The sequence below is a fragment of the Sphaerodactylus townsendi genome, linkage group LG06, assembly GCF_021028975.2.
Source record: "Sphaerodactylus townsendi isolate TG3544 linkage group LG06, MPM_Stown_v2.3, whole genome shotgun sequence".
NCBI classification, from domain to species: Eukaryota; Metazoa; Chordata; class Lepidosauria; order Squamata; family Sphaerodactylidae; genus Sphaerodactylus; species Sphaerodactylus townsendi.
The window spans coordinates 1584444-1609371 of record NC_059430.1 but is presented as its reverse complement, the minus strand read 5'-3'; the positions used below and the strand labels follow the sequence as shown (position 1 = coordinate 1609371).

Below are 24928 nucleotides of genomic sequence, written 5' to 3'. Positions count from 1 at the left end.
GCAGCGTCTTGCCTGCCTGGTGGAAAGGTGGATTACACTGTCTAGATAGGCTGACAGCTGGTTCAGGGAACTAGCCAGAAGTCATGATGTGTGATGTCAGCAATGCCATTAGGATATATAGCCATGTTGCCGTGGGGTCAAAATTAGGATGTTCTGGAGGAAAAAATTAGGTTATTCAGCAGAGGGCTAAAGAACCGGATCCCCAAGGTGGCTTTAAGAACATAAGAACACGCCAGCTGGATCAGACCAGAGTCCATCTAGTCCAGCACTCTGCTACTCGCAGTGGCCCCCCAGGTGCCTTTGGGAGCTCACAGGCAGGAGGTGAAAGCAATGGCCTTCTGCGGCTGCTGCTCCTGAGCACCTGGTCTGCTAAGGCACTTGCAATCTGAGATCAAGGAGGATAAAGGAGGATCAAGGCTTTCTCAGAACTAAAGTGGTGCTGGAAAGATTTCAGTCTGTTGAGCAATGGGCAATTTTCTGGGGAAAGCTGGATCTCCACAAACCAGAAAGGCTCCCCTTCAAACAAAGCAGACTTTTAAGATCAAAAAGGTGGCAGAGCAGCTTTTAAACGAAATTCTGGGGGGAGAGAGTAGAAATCAACGAGCATCCAGTTCGGAATCCTTCATCCCAAAGAGATGCTGTGGTTTATTCTTGGGAAGACACTACGGTTTGAGAATGAGAATAGGGTGGTCACGAAGAGCCCATGCAAGGAGACCTCAGGGCAGAGGGCGGCAGAGATCCTTAATGAGGAAAGCAAAGTTCCGACACCTCCACGTGAGAACTTTCCAAGCCAAGATGGACAGCTGGAGTGTTTGGTGCTCAGGGATAGTGGAGATCCAGTGGACATTCTAGAAACCTGGTGGCATGGTTGATTTCCCTGGGTTTAAACTCTACAGGAAGGGCAGGCAGGGAGGTGTTGCGGCAGCATTCTTTTAATATCAAGGGGAACACATTGTCAAAGGTCATTGCTCTCACATGCTGCACGTGAGCTCCCAAAGGCACCTCGTGGGCCACTGCGAGTAGCAGAGTGCTGGACTAGATGGACTCTGGTCTGATCCAGCAGGCTAGTTCTTATGTTCTTAAAACAGCTGGAATGCATCAGTGGAAGAAACTGCCCCACAGAACTTCTAGGCTGTTCATCAAGAGCAGAACATCAAGGGTACACTATGACACAGATCCTGAGATGGAGGGAGAAATAAGAGAGGCAATTACAGGGGGAAATGTGGTGACATTGGGTGACCTCAACTACCCCCACACTGAAAAGGCAAATCTGTGCTCGAGTCGTGCCACAGAAACAAGGCTTCTCTGAGAGGCAGCAGAAAGCAGCTGAACAGGGAACACGAAGTGAGCTGTTTTTTTTTTTTGGTTTTTTTTTTGGGGGGGGGGGGGTTGGCCTTAAAACCATATCTTCAACTGTGTGTGTTTTGAGGGCCTGTGTATTTGTTTTTGAGGGCCTGGGAGGGCTTTTGTCTATGGGGGGGGGGGGGGGTTCCTTTGAATACAATGTGAAGGTGCTACCCAAAAGATGCCCTGAGCAAGAAATACGATACTAGAAAACTACAACCTAGAGTAACCATATGCAGAACAACAGCGCAGAGCAACAATGTAAAGTGAAACAGGTAGCAATCCAACCGGTACAACAATGAAATATTCAAGTAGTAGCAGCTCAAATAAATGCAAAAGGAAGGCTTTCCAGATAATAATAGTTCCTGTTTCATAAGGGAATAAAAACCCTTTTCTTCTTCAGCAAGAGAGCTGTATATTTATAATGTCCCCTTCAAGGAACTGAATATCAACGTTGTTTTTGCTTGCGACCGCTGTTTCCTTTGAGGATCAATTTCCAAAAAGACACTCCACAGGGGTTGAATTTGCATTCCAAAATATATAAAGAACCATCTCTATATCAAAAGGATTTCTTTACAAAATTAGAACAATTAGAGAAATAAGAGGACAGCATTTGTCTTACCAGTAATGAGCCCCAGAAAACACAGCCCAGCTTCCAAGTCACCATGTATGTGTTACATTTTTGCTACCTTCTTAAAATACTATCAGACAACAACAGCTGATATTCCTTACAAATGGTAAAGATAGAGCTAAGTCGGTTTCTGATGAACGTGAATAGAAAGATTTCGCCTGACGTTTCGCCTGCATCTGTGGCTGGCATCTTCAGAGGATCTGAGATCTGAAGATGGATCTGAAGATCCATCAGAGGATCTGAGATCTGAAGAGGATCTGAAGATGCCAGCCACAGATGCAGGCGAAACGTCAGGAGAGAATGCTGCTAGAACACGGCCAGACAGCCCCGAAACCACACAGCACCCCAGTGATTCCGGCCATGAAAGCCTTCGACAGTAAAGATAATGCCGACATGAACAAACTATAACTTTTCTCAAGGTTTTTTTTTTTTTGCAAACATGCATATGAACTAACTAACTAAAGAACGAACAATGACAAAAGACTGTATATTTAACATACCTCGAGTATTATATTAACCAAATGTAAAGGCTCAAAGCAAGACCTGAGTATGGGTACGATCTAATTTAAAGTGACAGAGCCTCCCATATTTATAAGTATGAAAAGTCTAAATTTTGATTGAGAACAAAGGGTTCATAGGTTCGGAATTGGAGAATTCACCTAGCTTCAGTCTGCAGGGAGCTGTCGCCATATTGATTGTTTCAAATTACAGATTGAACTACCGTTTACTCCCGAGTAGACTTGCAATGCTGTTTCCCAATTAAAAGGGCTCCCACCACTGAAAGAAGCCAGAGAGGTGTGGGCAAGGGCAACGGTTTACTCCCAAGTAGATCTGGAGTGCTGTTTTCCTATTAAGAGGGCCCCCTGGCTGGAAAGCAAGAAGAAAAGCCCAGCAAGTGTAACTGCTTACTCCCAAGTAGACCCACAACGTTATTTTGCTTCTATGAAGGCTCCTTTGGTGGGAAGAAGCAAGGCGGGGAGTTTGCAAATGAAAATGAGGCTTGTGCGCGGAGGCAGCAAACTTGCAAAGGGAAGGAAGCCATTTTGAGTGACAGTGGTGGACTTTGAAATATTTAAAAGAAGTGCTTAAAAGCATATCCTGACTTGCCAAGTGTATTCAAAGTCTGTGGGACGTTTGCTCTTTGCTGTTTGTGAAACTTTCATAAGCACAACTGTGTACAGTGTTCAAAAGTGAATGGTTGGCTCTTAAAGGCAGAGCCCCAGAGTAAACAGTAAATAAGGCAGTCAAGTCTGCCCAGCAACGAGCAACAGAACAGATCCTATTGGCCTAAAGCAGCAGGCAAGAAGGTTTCTGTCCTCTGAGTTTGCAGTAATCTCAGCCTGAGAGTAAGCAATTAAACTAGAAGTCCGCCTAGCAACAAGAAAGGAGAACAAATCCTATTGGCCTAAAGCAGCAGGCCAGGGAGATTGTAGTCCTTTTGAACTAGAAGTGAGTTTCCCCAAAGTTAAAAAAGATATAAAGGAGGAAGTAAAAAAACATCAAGACGGCAACCTCTATCTCACAAAAAAGCACTAGAGTTAAAAAAAAGCCCACAGAAAAGATGACTGCCTATTTGCAGGATCAAGTGCATTCCTTGCAACATAAATGCTCCACAATGTGGGAAGACCTTTCAGTCATCAGTCAAGTAGGGATCTAACCTTGAGCAACAAGAAGAAATACCAAAATGTAAGGGAACCTTACAGCAACAATTTCTTTTATGGAAAACTCAGCTAAATTATGTGATTTCTCTTCTAGAGCGCATAAACACACCAGTGCCTGAAGTGTTAAAGCAGAGATGGGAAAAGAGCAAAAAGAGAGAGAAGGTGTGTTTGATGACATCATGTTTGACTTATCCAACAAAATACAGGAATGGCAAGAAGATCAGCTGTCACCTGCAACACTTGTGCTGTGTTTGTTTGTGGTAGCAATGCCTGCACCAAGTGCCAGTCGCTGGCTCTCTTGGAAAAGAAGGCCCAGCCGCTGAAAGAGCTGTTAGGAAGAACGAGGACTTCCTGGACAGAGTGGAGCAGAGTGGAGCACTGGGTGGGGAACACACCGGCAATCGCTCTGAGAATGGAAGCTCTCAAACACAGAGGTGAGCAACTGGAGTAATATGACACACAGAAATAGAGGGAGCATCCTGTGAGTTTGAAGATACCAAATAGATTTGAAGTTCTTCACCTTGTCAGCGAGAATAAGGAGCAGGCGCAGGAGCAACAGAGTCAGCACTCGGAGAAGGTCCAAGTGACAGAAAGTTCAGTCCACGGAATGGCCCCTGCACACGCCCACAGACGTGTGGGAGTGATAGGGGGCTGGCTACCTGCTGAGAGGAGCAGAAGCAGTGATCTGCAGCCCTGACAAGATGTCCCAAGAGGTGTGTTGCTTCCCTGGGGCAAAAATCCATGATGTCAAAGAGAGGCTGAGAAGACTTGTCAAGCCTAGTGATCGCTATCACTTCCTTTTCATGCACGTGGGAACAAGTGACGCTGCACAACACAGCCTTGGAGACACATCGCCAGGGAATTTAAGGCTCCGGGAAGGACGCTGAAGGATCTGGATGCGGAGATGGTCATTTCATCTCGACTCCTGGTTGAAGGATGCAGCCCAGGGAGGAAAAGAACAGTGGAGGTGGGGCTGCAAGAACATTTTGGCTTCTTGGACCAGGGTCTATGGCAGGGGTAGGGAACCTGCGGCTCTCCAGATGTTCAGGAACTACAATTCCCATCAGCCTCTGTCAGCATGGCCAATTGGCCATGCTGGCAGGGGCTGATGGGAATTGTAGTTCCTGAACATCTGGAGAGCCGCAGGTTCCCTACCCCTGGTCTATGGTTTCATGAAGATGCAGGCAGGAACATTTTTGCTAGTCTCATAAACCTAATCAGGAGGGCTTTAAACTGAGTTGGGGGGGGAGGGGGGAGGGAGAGAATATTCAAGCATGCAGGAGTATATCAAGTGCTATAAGATTATAGAGGGAACTGAGTTAATAGTTCAAGAACCCAACAGTTGGAGGGGAAAAATAAGCAGCCAGTGGGAACGAACCTTGGCCGTAGGTGTCTCTACACTAATGCACAGAACTCCTAATAAAGCAAAGCAAATGATATGATATGATAGGCATCACTGAAACCTGGTGAGATGAATCTCATGATAATTGAGGGGTATAACGTAATTGAGGGGTTTAACTTATTCCAGAGAAATAGACCAACTAGGAAAGGAGGAAGAGTAGCATTATACGTCAGGGATTATTACACCTGTGAGCAAGTCCATGACTTAAATCCTGGAAGCCAGGTTGAGAGCATCTGGGTAAAAATTAAGGGGGAGGGAAACAACAGTGATCTCATGGCGGGGATCTATTAGAGACCCCCAGGCCAGACTGAAGAGCTGGATGATGCCCTCCTAGAACAGATGACCAAACTTTCAGAAAGGAGAGGGACAGCAGTAACGGGAGATTTCAATTATCTGGATATTTGTTTGGAGTCAAACTCTCCCAAAACTAGACAGTCCAACAAATTTCTTACTTGCAGATAATTTCATGGTCCATAAGGTGGAAGAAGCAACAAGGGAACAGCTATTTTAGATCTGCTTCTAACCAAGAATGATGACCTGGTTACAAGGATGGAAGAAGTAGAATTCTTAGGTGGGAATGACCATGTTCTCCGGAAAGGAGATGCCAAACATGGCCAGAAATGAATTCTACTCCTAAAGAAAGAAGATTTCAGTAAACTTAGGAGACTCCTGGTTGTGATCTCTACTAAAAGAGAAAGGAGTGCATGATGGATGGGAGTTTCTTAAAAGTGAGGTCTTGAGAGCACAATTTCAAACAGTTTCAATGAGGAGGGAAAATGGGAGGTGTCTAAGGAAACCAGGATGGATGTCTAAAGAACTTTCCACTGAACGAAGATTTAATAACGGACAGGTACAAGAAATGGAAAAGGGGGGAAATCACAAAAGAGGAATTCAAACTAATGGCTAGGACGCATAGGGGAAAAGTCAGAAAAGCTAAAGCTTAGAATGAGCTCAGGTTGCCAGAGAGGTTAAAAACAATAAAAAGGGCTTTTTTGGTTATATCTGTAGCAAAAGGGGAAAAAAGGATTTGATAGGATCACTGTGTGGAGAAGATGGCAAAATGCTAACAAAGAACAGAGAACTACTCAACACCTTCTTTGCTTTGGTCTTTTCCCAAAAAAAGCCAGGGGGAAATGGAACAGAAGATACTGTAGGGGAATTTCAACACAGAATAAAGAAAGAGGTAGTACAGAATACCTGGCTACTTTAAATGAATTCAAATCTCTAGGGCCTGATGAACTACATCCCAGGTATTAAAAGAACTGGCAGAAGTAATCTCAGAACCACTGGCAATGATCTTTGGGAATTCCTGGAGAATAAGAAAAGTCCCAGCGGACTGGAGGAGGGCTAATGTTGTCCCCATCTTCAAAAAAAAAGGGGGGGGGGGAGAGAACCCAAACAATTACGGCCCATTCAGCCTGACATTGACACCAGGAAAGATTCTAGAGTAGATCATGAAAGTGATAGTCGATGAGAATTTTGAAGGGAATGCCAGGATCACTAAAAGTCAAAATGGGTTTCTCAAAAACAAGTCATGTCAGACTAATCTTGACTCCTTTTTTGCTAGAGTGATAAGTTGGGCAGGCAAAGGGAATGCCGTAGACACAGCATACCTTGATTTTAGTAAGGCCTTTGACAAGGTACGCTGTGATATTTTTACAAGCAAGCTAATACAATGTAGGCTAGACAATGATACTATTAGATGGACGTGTAGCCGGTTGACTGACCAACCCCCCTTCTCCCCCCCGCCCCAATTTCTTCTATGGTTTTCAAGATTTTCTGAAAGGACACGAGTCTAGGAAGGCTTGAGCACCCACACAGCTGGGAGACAGGCTTCCAAGGTGACTCAGGGGTGGCCCAGCCTGTGCCTCTCCTCCTAAGGCAAGCCGTTCCCCTCAGGCAGAGTCCGATGGGCTGGACTGTCTTGCCCCATCTGAGGATCAGAGACCCACCCACTGCTTCCGTGGCTTTCTGCGTGACCAGTGTGGGCTGTCACAAAGGCGGAGCACCTGCCTTATGGTAAGGCCGGGTGTCCATAGACAGCCAAAGAGCCCTGCTGGATCAGGCCAGGGAGGGTCCACCTAGTCCATCATCCTGCCTCCCACAGAAGCCAACCAGTTCCTCTGGAGACCCAACCAACAGGGCACAGATGATGCTGAGATCTTTTCCTGACAAGCACCTCAGAAGAGCCCTGCTGAATCTGACCAGGGAGAGCCCACCTACTCCAGCAACCTGCCTCACACAGTGGCCAGTCATTTCCTCTGCAGGGCCAACAAGAGGGCCCAGAGGCCAAGAACATCAGACAAGCCCGGCCAGATCAGACCAGTGAGGTCCCATCCAACCCTGCATCCCATCTCACACAGTGGCCAGCCAGTTCTTCCAGAAAGCCAACAACAGAGCGTAAAGGTTGATGCCTTCTCCTGACAGGAACGTCAGAAGAGCCCTGCTAGTTCAGACTAGGGAGAGTCCACCTAGCCCAGCATCCCGTCTCACACGGCAGCCGTCCGATTCTCTGGAGAGCCAACACCAAACACATGAATCATCACGTAAAGGATCGGACTCACAAGCTGCTGTTCCTTCTGGGTCCCACAGAGTCACCAGTCTCCAGGCGGACCCTGAGATCTCCTGGAATTTCAACTGATCTCCAGACTACTGAGGTCAATTCCCTTGGATAAAATGGTTGTTTTGGAGGGTGGAGTCTACAGCCTTCTACCCATGGAGGTCCATCTCCAGGCTCCACCCCCAAATCTCCAGGAATTCCCTAACCCAGAGTTGGCAACCCCAGGTTCCCAGGAGGTCAGCAAACCCCACGGCCATCCCAGTAATGATGTTCCTTCTCCTTATTTATGAGAGGTATCAAGAACTGGGCAAATCATCTCAAGGAAATCAGACCGTATCTCTCACAGGATGGATCTGCACATCCAGCCCCCTACACCTGCATCACCATCCAGTGGTTCCATCCAGCTGCTGCAGCGTGGGGATGACCTATCACACTGTACCAACTGCAAGATATCCCGCTCAAGGGATGGAGAGCTCACCTGCTGCCCCTTCCCCTTTAGCACTCTTCAGAAAGAAAGACCCAAACAGGTTTGGGGGAGTGGGGGCTAGAGCAGGGGTGTCAAACTCGTGGCCCTCCAGATGTTTATGAACTACAATTCCCATCAGTCCCTCCCAACATGAGCATTGGCTATACTGGCAAGGGCTGATGGGAATTGTAGTTCATGAACATCTGGAGGGCCGTGAGTTTGACACCTGTGGACTAGAAAGATCAGGCCTGAAGCATTCAAATTTTTAAAAAGTATTATGAGCAAAAATGAAAAGAGCACATGTGGTTTATTCAAGCGTCAGTCTGAGCCAGAATACAAAGGAAAGGGGCACAAACATCCCCCTCCAGCTGGTAGTTCTCGAGGATTTAGGACTCAAAAGGCTGCCATCCCTTCAGTCTTCAGAGCTGGGACTTCTCCCCCTGCACAAGATGGAGGTTTTAAGACTGGGCCCTTCCTGGCTTGGGTCTCCCTGAACAAAAGCTGTGAGGCAGAAGAGAGATCCTTCCCTGGGCCCTGGGAATTTCTAATCTCTCTTTGGGATTCAGTCTCCCCTTGGAATGTTCTGATCTTTCTTCCTCAAGAGAGAACTATCGAGCCATGCTGGCTGTTTTCATCTCTGTTCCATGAGGGGCGACATTATCCGGAAAGTGTGAGATGGCAAGACCTCTCTTTTCCCCTAGCCTGCCATGTCCCCCCGTGGATGGATTATAGGGGTGCCTTCTAGGGCGGAGGGTGTTTTTCAGACATCAAATCACAATAAAACCAGAGCTTTTTAGAAGGGAAATTCAGGAAGATTCCTTGTCCCCAAAGACTCTGTCCACATGGGGGTGGAGAAACGGAAACTGTAGAAGATGCAGTTTTTATAGCGTAGTTGGTTTGTAGATGCAGTTTTTATACTGATGCTTGAACAAGATTTTGGGACCTTTATTGAACGAGAGTTCCGGTTATGAAAGTAATGTCTTCCTTATTGGTGAATTTCTGAAAACCACAAAACTGAAGGCCAGGTTCTTTGTAATACTGTACAAATTTCGCAGAAGCAAGGAGAATTGATTCCAGGTAGTAAGATCACTGGGAAAATTCTTTGTAAATTTTATAATTTTAAGATTTTAATCAATTTCATTTATTTATTTTATAGGCATGATTATTTGTATTTTATTATTTTTAGGTCAACTGTCACTGTCCTGTGTTGGTCAGTGATTTAAATAAAGTATCTATCATATCATATTAATATTGCCAGAATGTATCTTGATGGCCTTTTGATTTATCGTTTAGAAATGTGCTCATTAACAATAGCAGAATTGTTTGAAGAATATAAGGAAAATGTATGTGAGAAAGTCTAGTAAGGCCTTTTATAAATTTTATAATTTAAAGATTTTAATCCATTTCATTCATTTTAATTAATTTATAATTAATTTTATATAATTAAGTATAATTATTTGTATTTTATTCTTTTAGACCAATAGTCATTATTATTCATTATTATTGGTCATTGACCATAAATGAAGTATCGGTCCGTCTGTTCATCCGTCTACCTATCAGAGTCATCAGTCAGCAAACAGCCACAATTCTGGTCCAGATGCCCACCAGTATCACTTAAAATTTGCTGTAATTGAAAAGCCATCCTAAAAACACTTAAGAGGCATATTAGCTGGGAAAAAGCACACCACAGAACACGATCAATGACACGGCCAGAAAGAACAGCCACAGGGCCACTACAAAGAAGGCCACGCCGCCTCTCTCCCTGCCGTGCTCTGCCCAGTTCTCGTGAGATCCTACCATGCCTCCCAGGCAGGACGTGGGATCCTCCTGCCCTCCTGTCTGCTTTTCCTTCAGATCCATTTCCCAGGCAAAGCTTGAGAATCCGCTTGACAGACCCCTGCTAGCCGTTGTCCTCCACAGCCCTGGGGACTGTGGGTTGTCCTGACCTAAGCGAAGGCAGCACCGACAGAAGCGAAGGCCAGGCTGTCTCTGGACCGGAGGACGCCCAGCCCCTCTTGGACACTGGTGTTCAGAGGTGGTGGTGTGTGATGTGGTGGGGCATGACATAAGCATACGCATTTTTATCGTCATTCTACTCGTCTACAAGGGGGTATTATTTATTTATTTATATTTGTATTTATACCCTGCCCTCCCCAAGCAGGCTCAGGGCAACAAACAACAGTAAAGTTTACAAAAATTAAAACAACAATAAATATCGACCAGCATTTTTTAAAAATTGGGGGGGGGGGGGAGGTATTTTGGCGCTTAACCTTTACTTCTGACAACAGACGTCTAAATGCTTTTCCTTGATGCTATTTCATAATAAAGACATCACCTGAATACAGAGTCTTGTCATTGTCCAGTCCAGGGACATTGTCCAGTCCCCACCACACCTCCATGAGTAGAGGGACCCAGAAAAGAATCACAAGGCCCAGACAGAACTACAGGGGGGAGGGCAATTCTCGTGGCCCCAGGCAATGCAGGACTTCAAAGGCCACAACCAGTGCTTTGGATCAGGGCTGGGAAGGAACCGGAGTGCCTCGAAGGGGGGGCAGAGGCCCCCGCACCACCACCAACAGTTTCCAAAGGTTCTTGGTGTTGACCAGCAGCCGCTCTAGCGCGGACAGAGGGAGCTTGGGTGACTACTCACATGCCGCCGATGGTGACCGTGGCGCACGTGCGCTCTGAGAAGGCAGGGGCGGTGTCAGTCGCACTGCTGGCTGGCCGGATGTAGTCCACGGTGACGTTCACCTGGAAGGAAAGGCACAAGCCGGTGAGGCCTGGCAACGGACAACCTGAAGAACAGGGATGCCCAGGAGGGAGTAACGCCTCGCAAGGGTGGCGTAATGGATCCCGCAGATCCAGAGGGCAGCCCTGCTCATCAACCCTTCTGATCCGAGACAACCCTCTCCTCTCCAGCTCAATCCTGCAACGTCGCCACCACTCCTGGAGCCGAGAAGGGGCAGCCGGCAGCTCTCCAGCTGGGAAAACACAGCAGCCAATAGCACAGCCCAAATGTCCACCAACCAGCCTATTTGTGGTATGATAAAGTAAAGGTCAGCAAGGATTTTAATGATCGCTGCATTGGGCACGTCATTCTGAGACTACGGAATAAACTTAAACTTAGATTATACCCCAAACCACCTCTGTGGATTTCACCACAAGAAGCACTGATTAGCCGAGAAATGATATTCAAGCACCGAGGGGATAACCTATTGTGATACTTTAGATTTTTCACAAGGAGATGGTAAATTGAAATCAAGAGAACAGTTAATAACAGAATAGAAAATTGACATTTTATTTTAATGCACAACTACTAGAAACATTCAAGGCAGACAAAAAACCCTGATGGTTTTGACTGCACTAAATCTGAATTTGAACAGGATTTATGGACAAATGATGAACATATTATAGCTGAGATGCATAAACGTCTACTGAGATCTGAAACAAAAGACGAATGAGTGAAAAGTTATATAACAAAACGGACTATTATCCGGGGGGGGGGGGGGGGGGGTACAACATACATAGGTCTCAAGTTTACTTTAAGTTCTAGCCTTAAAGAGAATTTGATAAAAATGTATAAAAATGTTCTGAATCATTAGAGATGTGAACAGCATAAAGGCACCTTTTATCAACTATGCAGACTTACAAAGAAGCTAAAAAAAGTGAGAACGAATTCATGTAACAATCCAGACGACTTGTAAAGACTAATATACAACAGAAATCAGAGACATCTCTCAACGTCTTCAGGTCTCAGAACCTTAGCAGGGTCAATAGCCGAGGAAGACTCTCCCGAGGAAGGCCACGGCAAACGCCCTCTGCTTCTCACTTGACTGGAGAGCCCCTCGCTGCGACGTGGCTTTACTCACCCTACACACCCGCTCAAAATCTGAAAAAGGAAGGCACCTAAATAGGTCTATCAGAAGGTAATGAAGTCAGCCTCTTCCCCACTTAAAATTCAAGCGACATCTCAATGATTAAATCTAATTTCAAGCCCTGATGCACGGAAAGCTCCAGCCAGCAATCACCCGGCCCCGATGCCTGCTCTTTTCCCCAAGCGCAACTATCTGACATTCCCGGTCCTTTATCTGCACTCGGGACCATCAATGGCTCGGTCTTCCAGTCACCGCCTCCCCCCCCCCCCCTTTCCTTCATACCTGTCACTTTTCCTATTCTAGATTTTCCACTTGGTGGTTAAGATCCAAACTGACTAATAAAATTCAATTTTTTTGGCTCCAATCCAATCCCAGCCTTATTGTACCTCTGACATCTCAGTTTCAGCCTCTTTCCTGGGTAAATAGTGTCCCAAATTCCCCCAATACTTTGCAGCATTTTTTCCGACCTTCTGCTGCTGCTGCTGCTGCCACCTGCTCCCAGGACCCTCGGAGACCTGCTTTCCTTTCCTTTTACTTCTGCGCGAGACGGCCCGACTCCTGGCACCGCTGTGGCCTCCTTCTCCGTCCCGCTGGACCCTCGAGGATTCCCACCTTCTCTAGACAGGTAAGCACATGGAATCCATGAGACTGTTGGGCGTTAGGATTGGCTCTGCTGGCGTGTGCTCACGTGAACATGAGATTCTCCGCGTGCCTCCCCTGCTTTCTGTCTTTCCAAACCAAGATTTGAATTCCGAATCTATCTTCTGCCTTTTACTTCTGGGATCTCCACGATCCCACAATACAGCACAACCCAATTCAAGAGCCCAACATAAACTAGCCAGTGGTCCCTTGGTAAACTATGTTCTAAAATGCCTGGGTGGGTATTTGACACTCCAGGGGAACTCCAAACGTCAAGAGTGATACACGTGTTGTCCGTGTGGGTAACACAGAGAAGAAAAGCACGTCCCCCTCCTCTGAGCATCTCCAGCCAAAGCTGCATCAGTGGGGGATGCACGGGGGAGGGGGAGGCTCACGTCTAAAGAAGAAGAAGAAGAAGAGGAGGAGGAGGAGTTTGGATTTATATCCCCCCTTTCTCTCCTGCAGGAGACTCAAAGGGGCTTGCAATCTCCTTGCCCTTCCCCCCTCACAACAAACACCCTGTGAGGTGGGTGGGGCTGAGAGAGCTCCGAGAAGCTGTGACTAGCCCAAGGTCACCCAGCTGGGGTGTGTGGGAGTGCACAGGCTAACCTGAATTCCCCAGATAAGCCTCCACAGCTCAGGCGGCAGAGCTGGGAATCAAACCCGGTTCCCCCAGATTAGATACATGCAAAGTGAGCTGTAAGCAAAGCCTGTCCGTGGGATGGGTGCACAGAGAGCAGGAAGACAGAAAAGAGGTGCGACCGATTTCGTGAGCTTGGGATCCGTCTCAAGTCCTCCCTTCCTCAAGCAGGGAAATGGAGGCGGCTGACAGAGTGGATGGAAGGCAGATCCGGACAGAGACTTCCTTCAACGTCTTCCATAGCCGGGTTTCTGACTCGACGTAACATAGACAGGATCTCCCCAGATATTGGCCTGGGTCAGTCTGGACATGCCAGCAGACCCGGCTCACTTGGTTCAGTCCTTTTGTGTCAGAACACTGTAAGCAGCTGACCCCTGCATACACACCTGCGCCCCCCCCCCACACACACACACAAGGTGTCTTAGTTGTTTGCGGCATCAGTGCTGCGGAGAGAAAGAGACGCCGCCTCTCCTGCTGGGTCAGAGCACGAGTCCACCTCACTCCCGGTTCTCCCCTCAGTAGTCGCCCCAGCAGCCAGAGGGTCTTGCCCACCCACCCCTGCTCCTTGCCGGATCCTTCCAAAATCACACTGGGAGTCTGTGGCATGCAAGGCAAGCGCTGCAGCCGAGCACCACGGCCCCCCTCCCACAGCCCCCTTTCGAGAGACGCCCTGACCTTCCAGAGTTCTGAGCATCATTCAAAAAGGTGATCCGGTGAGCTTCCATGGGTGAGTTGGGATTCGACCGCATTCATCCCGGGTCCTGGCTGGCACCCTAACCCCCCACACCACGCCAGCTCTCCCCCATCCTCGTCCCATCGGCATAATTGCTGAGTAAGGCTAAGGGGCAGCCTCTGGCATTCCTAACCCTGGAAGGTCACTCCCCCCACCCACCCCCCACCCAAGTGCAAGCTGGAGCATTTTCTAGATGAGCTGCTACGTCTCCATCCTGCCTTTGGCCGAGCTTCCCAGGGGCCAGGCTGTACCTGCTCCAAAATGGAGAGTTTGCTGCTCTGTTTTAGCGGCTGCAGCATAAAGAAGAAGAAGAAGAGTTTTGGATTTATATCCCCCCTTTCTCTCCTGCAGGAGACTCAAAGGGGCTGACAATCTCCTTGCCCTTCCCCACTCGCAACAAACACCCTGTGACGTAGGTGGGGCTGAGAGAGCTCCGAGAAGCTGTGACTAGCCCAAGGTCACCCAGCTGGCGTGTGTGGGAGTGCACAGGCTAGTCTGAATTCCCCAGAGAAGCCTCCACAGCTCAGGCGGCAGAGCGGGGAATCAAATTAGATACACGAGCTCTTTAACTTCCTATGCCACTGCTGCTCCTGTTAACCACACAACAAAGGTTATCAGGATTGTTAACCACACAACAAGGCTTGTTAACCACACAACAAAAGTAATCAGGATTGCTCTGCATTCGGCTGCAGCCCTGTGGTGGCTCAGCCACAAGAAGAAGCCACGCGGACAGGCTGGAAGCGCTCTGGGCAGAAGGAGAGGCAGCCCCTTGCAGGCCACGCTTCTGCCGTGACCCCTTGTGGCTGCTGGTAGACTCCCCTCCCTTCTTTCCGACAGCTGCTGGGGATTCTCGGGCCCAAGTGAACCCCGGCTCCTCCCCTCCTCCATTCTGAAAGTCCTGGCAGCGGCAACAGCTGCCGGCGCCGCCACTCCGGTGGGACGGAACCCCGTGGTGCAGCCTGGCCACGCTTGTGTTCAGATCAAGGGAGGAGAAGAGCCACAAGTGGATCTGACAGAGCTCCGGGGATGGCGGGGAGAAGGGCTGACAAACATTGGAGAAACGCTGTCACTATTAAGTTGTAAGAGCAACCGTGCCTCGCCTTGCCAACTGTCAGGAAGTCTGCAGACTGTCAGCAACAAACAGAAAATTGCCTGTCAGTAGAAACAAAAACTGTGCGCGCGCACAGACGTGGCATTTGGCAGCGGCAATTCTCACAGGGTGGCACGGGCGGTCGTCGTTCCAGCCTGCCCTCTTGTCCTTCCCGATGGCAAATTAATACTGCAATACACGTCTAAGGTGCTGCCGGCAGCAGGCAAGGAGCCTGCCAGCCGCCAGCCGCTGAGCAAAGGCCGCTCCGGCTCCAGAGCTCCTGCAGAAGCACCGGGGGGGGGGGCACTTTTTGCATGCCAGCCGGTAGACGCGATGACGGGATTCCTACCCCTGAAGCCCGCCAGGACGTCGATCTGCTCCAAAGAGTGGCATCTCAGCCATTCCGGGCAAGCCCAGCTTCAGAGGAGGAGGACGGGGCTCCTGCAGGCTCTCCCTCCCGGGCTTGGGCAAGTGCCGAAGCTCACCAGCTGCAGAGACTTGCAAGGCGGCTCCCACAGTACGAACTGGAGTCTCAAGCGCCAAAGCCCCTGGCCACCCAGTTCCTCCCAGTCGCTTCCAGAAGAGCTCCAGCTCCACCACACAGCAGAAGGGCATCGGGCAGCTCTGCCAGTCGGAGATGGGGCCCTTCAGCCCCTTATTGGGCTTTGTGTGTTCAGACGTGGTCTGGAATCAGGGTCAGGTGAGCAGCCAAGAGGCCATGTTGCAGAGGACACCAAAGGTTTCAGGCTGGGAAAAACCAAGGCAGTTTGTGCAGAGCTCCTGGAAGGCCCCTCCAACCAGCGGGGGGGGGGGGGGGGCAGCAGGGTGGCAAAGGAGGTTCAAAGGACAGTTTCCCGCTGGGACACAACCACCTAAGCTCACAGGTGTCCTCCAGAGCCCAACAACAGCCTTCCAGGCCATGCAGGAGGTGGGGAAAGGCCAAAACACCACCTGCAGCTGCTTCAGACAGAAGACAGCCAATGCATTGCTCTGCCCTCAGCCCCCCTTCTGGTCACCGCAACTCAAGCAGGAGAAAAGAACAGAAGGAGCAGGCAAGGCGGGTTGGAGCACCAGTCCCCAAGAGGGAAAATTAGAGCGTTTGGAGCTTCTTGGTTTAAAAAAGACTGGGGGGGGGGAGAAACACCGCTGAAAGGCTTTGTAATTGTATTGTCGGCTGGGCTTTCACTTGCCGGAATCACTTGCTGTGTGGTTTCCGGGCCGTGCGGCCGTTGTTCTAGCAGCATTCTCTAGCAGGAGAGTAATGCTAGCAGGGAGAGAACACGGCCATAACACGCCATGTTCGGAAACCACACAGCACCCAACCGTAAAGGCTGTTTGCATGAAGAAAGCGAGGGAAGATGGTTTCTCCACCACTCGTGGTTCTCGCACTCGGATCACCCAGGGCCAGCTGTGGGCAGCAGATCTTCAAGCTACTGCAAAGTGAATGGCCTCCTGATACCGTAGCCGAAGCCTTTGGAGCCTCTCACACCAGATGAAGCGGTAGCCTTGGCTGGCGGATGGCTCTGAGTGTGAAACAGGCAAGATCCTAGCCAGGGAGGGGCCCAGTCGCAGCCGTGGGCTCTGACGGCCTCGCAGGGCATCTGGGCAGCCACTGGCCTGGAAGATCTTCCTGGGAGAGCCCGGTGGCCCTCAGCATCGTTGGCTGCATCCAAGGAAGGCCCATGGTGTCCAACATCCTTCTGACCCACAAGGGACAAGAGGGGACCTTCCCCAAGACGTTTCTTTCTTCAGATCAGCTGGTGAGGGATGGAAGACCAATCCAAAGGGACACCAGCCCACAAGGCAGACAGAGTTGGGGAGTCGTCCGAGTGTTAAAAGCTACAACTAGGGAGGCCCCGTGTTTGACCCCTCAAACACACACACTCTTCCACAGAAACTCTTGAGATCCACACGTTCAACTTCACCCGTCCAAAGAGGCGGCTGTGAGAATGCCACAGATGCAGGGAGGACCACCTCTGCCACTCTGATCTCCGGGGGGGGGGGGGGGGGGGGGGGGCAGTTCAGTAGGGGGGCACAGGAGAGAAGTCGTGCAGGCAGAGCGCCCAGCGGCAGAGCGCCCAGCGGCCCCCTGGTCACACCAGCCCTTCTCTTTTCTGCCCCAGGAGAGAAAGGGAGAGGGTGGCGTCTTCCCTGCTGGGCCAGGACCTCTTGCCAAACGGCACCAGAACAGACCCACAAGCTGGCCGGAGGAGGTCAGGAGGGTTCACAGCTGCTGTTGAGTGACTGACACATTTTGCACAAGATGGAAGACAAAAACCAGCCCCCTCCCCACCTCGGGCCTCTGGCCAATCCCTCTTCACCCATGGCTCCACCACTCTTTATGAGCCAGCCGGGACAGCAGAGCCAGGCAGGGAGGAATCGGGCCTTTTCTTAGAAAAACTGTTGTAGAATCACAAAGTTGGAAGAGACCCCAAGGGCCATCTAGTCCAGCCTCTGCCATGCAGGAACACACAGACAGACAGATGGCCATCCAGCCTCTCTTTAAAAACCTCCAGACTCCACCACTCTCCGAGGCAGTGAATTCCGCTGTCTTAACGAAAGCCCTGGACGGTCAGGAAGTTCTTCCTGATGTTTAGGTGGAATCTCTTTTCCAGCACCTTGAATCCACTACTTATTATCTGAAGAAGTGAGCTGTGACTCACAAAAGCTCACAACCTTCCAAAAAAATGTGTTAGGCTTAAAGGTGCTCCTGGAGTCTTGCTCTGTTACCAGCAGCACAACTGCCCATCGTGAGAATGCTGCAGCAGGAAGGGGGGGGGGTGGGCGGTTCCGCAATGAGAATGGCTGGAACTGTGGGGGGAGATGCCACTGATGCACGGGGACCCCCCTGCCAGGAGCTGCTCAGGAGAAACCACGCTCTGAAGGTGGCCGTCTCCGGGCTGAGCAACAGCTCACTGGAGCTGAATGCAGGCAAGACGGGGAGGGGAGGGGGCGCTGTTCCAAGCGGGGGGGAGAGCTCCTTCCTTTGGTCTAAAGGCCAAGCCCGCGCTCCTCCAGACATGGTTCGCGGGCTGCTTTGAGAAAAGGCAATGGCAGAGAACAGATCATAAAGCTCTCCTCAGGCCCTGCAGAGGACTCATCGCTCGCTAACCGTATCGGACAGACAACTAACTTGCTTCCTTGCGGCCTTTTCTCCTCTGCAAAAGACACGCACAGTCGCAAGCCAGGGTGGCAGGCGGGGAAACATCTGCCAAGCTGTCTCTTCCTTCTCCGCGCAGCAGGCCAGGGGCCGCGCTCACCTGCGGCAGGTGTCCAAATGGCTCCGAATGGAAAGAGGCAAGAAGGGAGGGGCCTCTGGAATGACAAGAGGGGTCGCGGAACAGACCCCTCAGCCCACACCGGCAGAGCAAAGGGTCGCCCTGAACTCACAGCGGGGAGCTCTTCCTGTTGCCCGTGAAGAAACAAAAGGCAAGAGGCACTGAAAGGACACCGGGCGCCCAACTCTCACCTACAAGGAGTTCAAAGGACCTAGTATATCCAAAGAGAAATGCAAGAGGACGTCACTGAATTTAGGAAGTGGTCATTCCAGAAGCCCAAAGGGACAAGAACCTGTACGTAGGTAGGCATGCATGCATGTATGGGATTTGAGTCCCACTCTCCCTAACAGAGCAGACCCAGAGTGGCTCCCAACAATTATATCAATAAAGGAATGTACAGGACATACATGATGACGTACTTAGAACTCCAATCCAGTGTGGGCCAATTTAAAACTAAACATTCCATCCGACCCCCCGACCACACGATCCTACCAGAACAGGAGGGGGCAGAAGGGAAGCCAGCGAGCCTGCACTGACCCCCAGCAGCTCCCCAGAGCCTCAGACGCAGAGAGGTATTTCTCCTCCGACCCCAGCCCCCGGGGCCAGAAGAGCTCCGTCAGCTGAGGAGGCTCAAGATGTTTTCTTTCCTCACAGCTCGGCCAGAAGCAAAGATCAGACCTCTCTGTCAGCAGGCTCCGGGGAACCTGGGGGGGGTCTCTGTTCTTCTGTGCAGAGCTGCAAGTCCCTGAGTGGCATCCGGTCCTGGAGGTACCTGAGCATCTCCGTCTGGACACCATCCTCGGAGAGTCCGCTACCACTTGGCAGGACTTGGGGACAGAGCGGCTGGTGGGCAAAGGCCCACCGTACATTGACCACCGGATCTCAAGCAACAGGGTCCTCCGCCCCAGTCGAGCTAGAGTGGCAGGAGGCCCATCGGCCACAAGAACTGCCTCTCCAGAAAGGAAGGCCGCGAGCTGCCCACTGAAGGCAAGGGCAGGGCAAGCCTGTGGGGACAGAGAGGCCCAGAAGGCCCACCTGTGGAAGGGGCTGGGACCGCGGCTGGGGCCAGCCATCTCAGGACCACGGTCAGCTCCCCACCTCCCCCCCCCACACCCACCCCAGCAAGAAACGTGTATGCGGTAGCTGGCTTGCTGATTTCCTGGACAAGAAGCAGGAGGGTTGGCTGAGCAGGGGGGTTTGCCATCCTTTGCAGCAGGTGATTCCTCACCACAACACAGTCTCCGGAGAAGCAGGCAGCAGCCAGCGGAAGAATGAACAGCAGCACCACGCGAAGGGGTAAGAGAGTAGGCTCCAACAGGACTCGCGATATGATGGGTCTCCCCTGTTGGAATTCGGTAAGCAGCACAGCCAGAAAGCCCGGTGGGCAATTCCATCCAGGAAGAGCTCAAACAAGCGGGCCTGGATCGTCTCTCCCCACCGGCTACTCTAGGAAAACCAGAATACAGATGCCTAGAAGTAACAGCAGAGGGGATGAGGGGAGAAGAGCATGTTGCAAGCCCGTCCTGGAAGCCGGGAAGAATCTCTGGGCACTCACTGAGAGCCCAGAAAAATAAGCCAACTGGACCAGCAGCCCAGGACAGTGGACTTACTGAACGCACCAAAGAAAGGCTTTCATGGCCAGATACAACTAGTTCTGGTGGGTTTTCCGGGGGGCTGCGTGGCCGTGGTCTGGTGGATCTTGTTCCTAACATTTTGCCTGCATTTGTGGCTGGCATCTTCAGAGGTGTATCACAGAGGGAAGTCTGTTATACACTGTGTCCAGTGAGAAGGGAATGTTTTAGTGGGGTATATATTGTCCATGTCCCAGGGTGGGGAACCAACCAGTAAGTGTTTGGGTGGAACTTGCTATGCAAAGGTATGATTGTTAGTATTGTATGGGGGGGGTGGGGGGTTTCAGTCCAGGGAGTGATTCACATTTGCATTCCCAGCAGCAACAGTCTTAGTGCATGCAAACCCCTTGTCTGGGTGGAGTCTATTGTCCATGAACCTAGTATGCCCTTGGCCTTTGATTCTGGTGTTTTTAATTACCAAGTTTTGTTAATTCTCAGAGTCTCTTCCTTCTTGTTGAAGTTTTAAGAACATAAGAAAGAGCCTGCTGGATCAGACCAGAGTCCATCTAGTCCAGCTCTCTGCTACTCGCAGTGGCCCACCAAGTGCCTTTGGGAGCTCACCTGCAGGAGGTGAAAGCAATGGCCTTCTGCAGCTGTTGCTCCCGAGCACCTGGTCTGCTAAGGCATTTGCAATCTCACATCAAGGAGGATCAAGATTGGGAGCCAAAGATTGACTTCTCCTCCATAAATCTGTCCAAGCCCCTTTTAAAGTTATCCAGGTTAGTGGCCATCACCACCTCTTGTGGCAGCATATTCCAAACACCAATCACACGTTGCGTGAAGAAGTGTTTCCTTTTATGAGTCCTAATTCTTCCCCCCAGCATCTTCAATGGATGCCCCCTGGTTCTAGTATTGTGAGAAGGAGAGAAAAATGTCTCTCTGTCAACATTTTCTACCCCATGCATAATTTTATAGACTTCAATCATATCCCCCCGTGACCTCAGACCTCTCTCCAAAACTAAAGAGTCTCCAAGCAGCTGCAGCCATTCTCCCTCATAAGGGAAGTGTGCTCCAGTCCTCAATCATCCCTCATATTGCCCTTCTCTGCACTTTTTTCTATCTCTTCGATATCCTTTTTTGAGATGTGGCTTACCAGAAACTGAACCACAGTACTCCAAGCGCGAGTGCACCACGGCTTTATATAAGGGCATGACAATCTTTGCAGTTTTATTATCAACTCCTTTCCTAATTATCCCCAGCATAGAGTTTGCCTTTTTCACAGCTGCCATGCATTGAGTTGACTTCGCATGGAACTATCCACTAACACGTCCAAATCCCTTTCCTGGTCTGTGACTGATAGCACTGACCCCTGTAGCGTGTATGTGAAGTTTGGATTTTTTGCCCCTATGTGAATCACTTTACATTTTGCTACATTGAACTGCACTTGCCATTTCTTAGCCCACTCACCTAATTTATCAAGGTCCGCTTGGAGCTCTTGCGCAATCCTTTGCGGTTCTCACCACCCTACATAATTTGGTATCATCTGCAAACTTGGCCACCACGCAACCCACCCCTACTTCCAGGCCATTTATGGTGTTTATGGATTTCAACGGCCTCCCTGTCTTGTCTGACATGGTAACTTTCTGAGATATCCAGAATTTCAGTGTTTTCAAATAGAATGTTATGTCCAGTTTTGTTTAGAGCATATTCTGCTACTGCAGATTTTTCAGGATGGTTAGTTTGACAGTAACTCTTCGTTCCTTAATGGTCCGAATGCTGCGTTTTGTAGTTCCAATGTAGACCTTCCCACAGCTGCAGGGCATGCGATAGACTCCTGCAGAAGTGAGGGGGTCTCTCTCGTCCTTTGCTGAGCGTAGCATCTGCTGTATTTTTCTGGTAAGTTTGAAGATTGTTTGTAGGTTATGCTTTTTCATCAGTTTCCCTATTTGATCAGTGATTCCCTTGCGGTATGGTAGAAATATTTTTCCTGTGGGGGACTGTTTTTCCTCAGTCCTCTGGGTTTCTCTTAAAGCTCTTCTGATTTCTGTGGTGGAATAGCCGTTAGCCTGCAGAGCCCAGTCTAGATGATTGATTTTATCAGGGAGGAGGTGAGGTTCACAAATTTGTTTTGCACGATCTGTCAAAGTTTTGATTATATCCCTTTTTTTGTTAAGGGTGCTGGTTGGAGTTTTTATGTAGATACCGGGCTGTGTGTGTAGGTTTTCTGTATACTCTGTGGCCCCATTGATGACGGGGTTTGCGAAAGACCAAGACATCTAAAGAAGGCAGTTTTCCTTCTTTTTCAGTTTCCATGGTAAATTGGATGTTTGGGTGGATGCTGTTAAGGTGGTCCAGAAAATTCAGCAGTTCTTCCTCGCCATGGCTCCAGATTGTCAAAGTGTCATCCACAAATCGGAACCAAGTTGTGGGTTTTCTGGGTGCTGTTTCGAGGGCTTGTTTCTCGAAATGTTCCATGTAAAAATTGGCTATCACAGGGCTGAGGGGGCTTCCCATGCCCCCCCCCCATCTGTCTGCTCATAGTAATCATTGTCCCATTGGAAGTAGCTGATTGTTAGGCAGTGTTGAAACAAAGCTGTGATGTCGTTTGGAAAAATCCGGCTGATGAGTGCGAGTGTGTCTTTCACTGGAACTTTGGTGAACAGTGAGACAACATCAAGGCTGGTAAGTCCGTCACTAGGGTTGAGATGGAGATTGCTGTTTTTTTCGATGAAGTGGGCTGAGTCTTTAACATAATGCGTTGTGTGTCCGATGTGGCTTTGTAACTGAGAACAGTCCCTTCTCACTGGACACAGTGTGCAACAGACTTTCCTCTGTGCTACACCTCTGAAGGTGCCAGTCACAGATGCGGGCGAAACGTTAGGAACAAGATCCACCAGACCACGGCCACACAGCCAGGAAAACCCACCACAACACCAAAGAAACCCCATCCACACTCCCCACACAGACCCAAGACAACACCAGGATGCCAAAGGGAGCCAGACGTCACAGAGCAAGGGGCCACTGTGAAAACCCAGACCCAGATTATGAGAACGACTGAAAGCGCGAAAAGTGAAAAGCATGCGGCCAAATCTGCTGGAACAGTTGATGCTCCACCAAATGACAGCTGGAATAAAACAGTCTGACTCGCCTATTGCAAGTGAAGACATTATCCAGTACAAAGGACAGGAACACACACACACCGCAGAAGACACCTGTGATCTGGCCTGGCCGATGGAAGGGAGGGCGGGCACATAAGGGAAAGGCAGGTGGCCCCACCTCACCTCTGGCCTTCATTCACCCCTCTCAAGGAGAGCGTTCTGCTGGCTGGGCAGGGGTGCAGAGAAAACCTGCCGCTTGGTCTGGAGTGTCTGGAACAAGAGACTCTGAACTGACCGTGCCCTGGATAAGCACCGCCGGTGACCCCCCCCCCCACATCCACCCCCATAGTGATGACTCCCTCTGCAGACCCACCCCCAAGGCCCCGCAGGATGGCATATGGCTTCAGAGCGGAGCTCAAGCCACCAGCCAGCTACGACTGGAAACACCTCCAGTCCTGGGCAAAGGAGAAGCCATCCCTCAGCTGGCCTCCTCCTCTCTGCACTCAGCCACGGCTGCCTTGGGATGCGTCCAGGAAGCAGCCCCCGGGCAACGGGGCACAGCAGAAGCGGCCGCTGCGTCCCTCTGCCAAAGGTAGCCGGAGCAATTAGCCCAGTGGGAGCTGAGCCAAGATGCCCAAATTAACAGCCACGGGGTCATCAATCAAGTGCGGAGGTCAGCCCTCTCCATTCAGGCATTTCCCTCCCTCCCGCAGCAGTAGAACGCCCCCTGGTGCCACTCATCCGCAGGACTGGCAACGAGGGGAGGGGAGCCCTGCACCCATCCGGACACATCCTTCAGCCCCCCCACTTCACACAACGCATTTTCAAGAGTTGTCTCTTTGTGCTCCGGCAAGCAAGCAGGGACACACCCGACCCTCCAGGAACCAGCGGGTTTAACGGGGCTCACTGCAGGAGAAGGCCCTGCTTGGCACTTTGCACACAACAAGTCCCAGAAGAATTAAATGGGTGTCCTCTGGTCTATGGCCAAATGTGCCTCTCCTGGCTTGCTTCCTTCTGAGCCTGAAGGGGCCCAGATGAGACCTTTCTCGGCAGCCCTGGCCAAAAGCTCAGCTGACCTCTTCTGGGCACGAGAAACAGGAGCACTGGCTGCTATACCCAGGAGGGTATCGAAGAGATAGAAAAAGTGCAGAGAAGGGCAACGAGGATGATTGAGGGACTGGAGCACCTTCCTTATGAGGAGAGGCTGCAGCGTTTGGGACTCTTCAGTTTGGAGAGGAGACGTCTGAGGGGGGATAGGATTGAAGTCTATAAAATGATGCATGGGGTAGAAAATGTGGACAGAGAGAAATGTTTCTCTCTTTCTCACAATACTAGAACCAGGGGGCATTCATTGAAAATGCTGGGGGGAAGAATTAGGACTCATAAAAGGAAACACTTCTTCACGCAACGTGTGATTGGTGTTTGGAATATGCTGCCACAGGAGGTGGTGATGGCCACTAACCTGGATAGCTTTAAAAAGGGCTTGGACAGATTTATGGAGGAGAAGTCGATGTACCCAATCTTGATCCTCCTTGATCTCAGATTGCAAATGCCTTAGCAGACCAGGTGCTCGGGAGCAGCAGAAGCCGCAGAAGGCCATTGCTTTCACCTCCTGCAGGTGAGCTCCCAAAGGCACCTGGTGGGCCACTGCGAGTAGCAGAGAGCTGGACTAGATGGACTCTGGTCTGATCCAGCTGGTTTGTTCTTATGTTCTTATGAGGCGCAGAGTGTTGTGCACAGAAGGTGAGCTCTACCCTGCTTCGGAGTCCAGGTGAACCCTTCAGGGCTCTCCCTCCAGGTCATCCCCTCGATCCTGACCTCCTAGCAACACTGACCTTCTGGACCAGAGCTGGGAGACCACCAGAGAGCTCTCAGTCTAGGCCTGGTGCCGTCATTCCAGCCAAGACCATTGGCCTTCCCAGTCACTATTCCCTCCTTGT

General features: G+C 50.3%; 1 protein-coding gene across 1 annotated transcript in view; it reads right to left on the bottom strand.

The window, feature by feature from the left end:
• Positions 1–24928, bottom strand: part of SND1 (staphylococcal nuclease and tudor domain containing 1) — a 242458-nt gene that overhangs the window by 128960 nt on the left and 88570 nt on the right. Inside the window, exon 12 of the mRNA XM_048499490.1 lies at positions 10715–10815. Within this exon, the coding sequence (XP_048355447.1) occupies positions 10715–10815 (101 nt within the window). The remainder of the gene's footprint in view (positions 1–10714; positions 10816–24928) is intronic.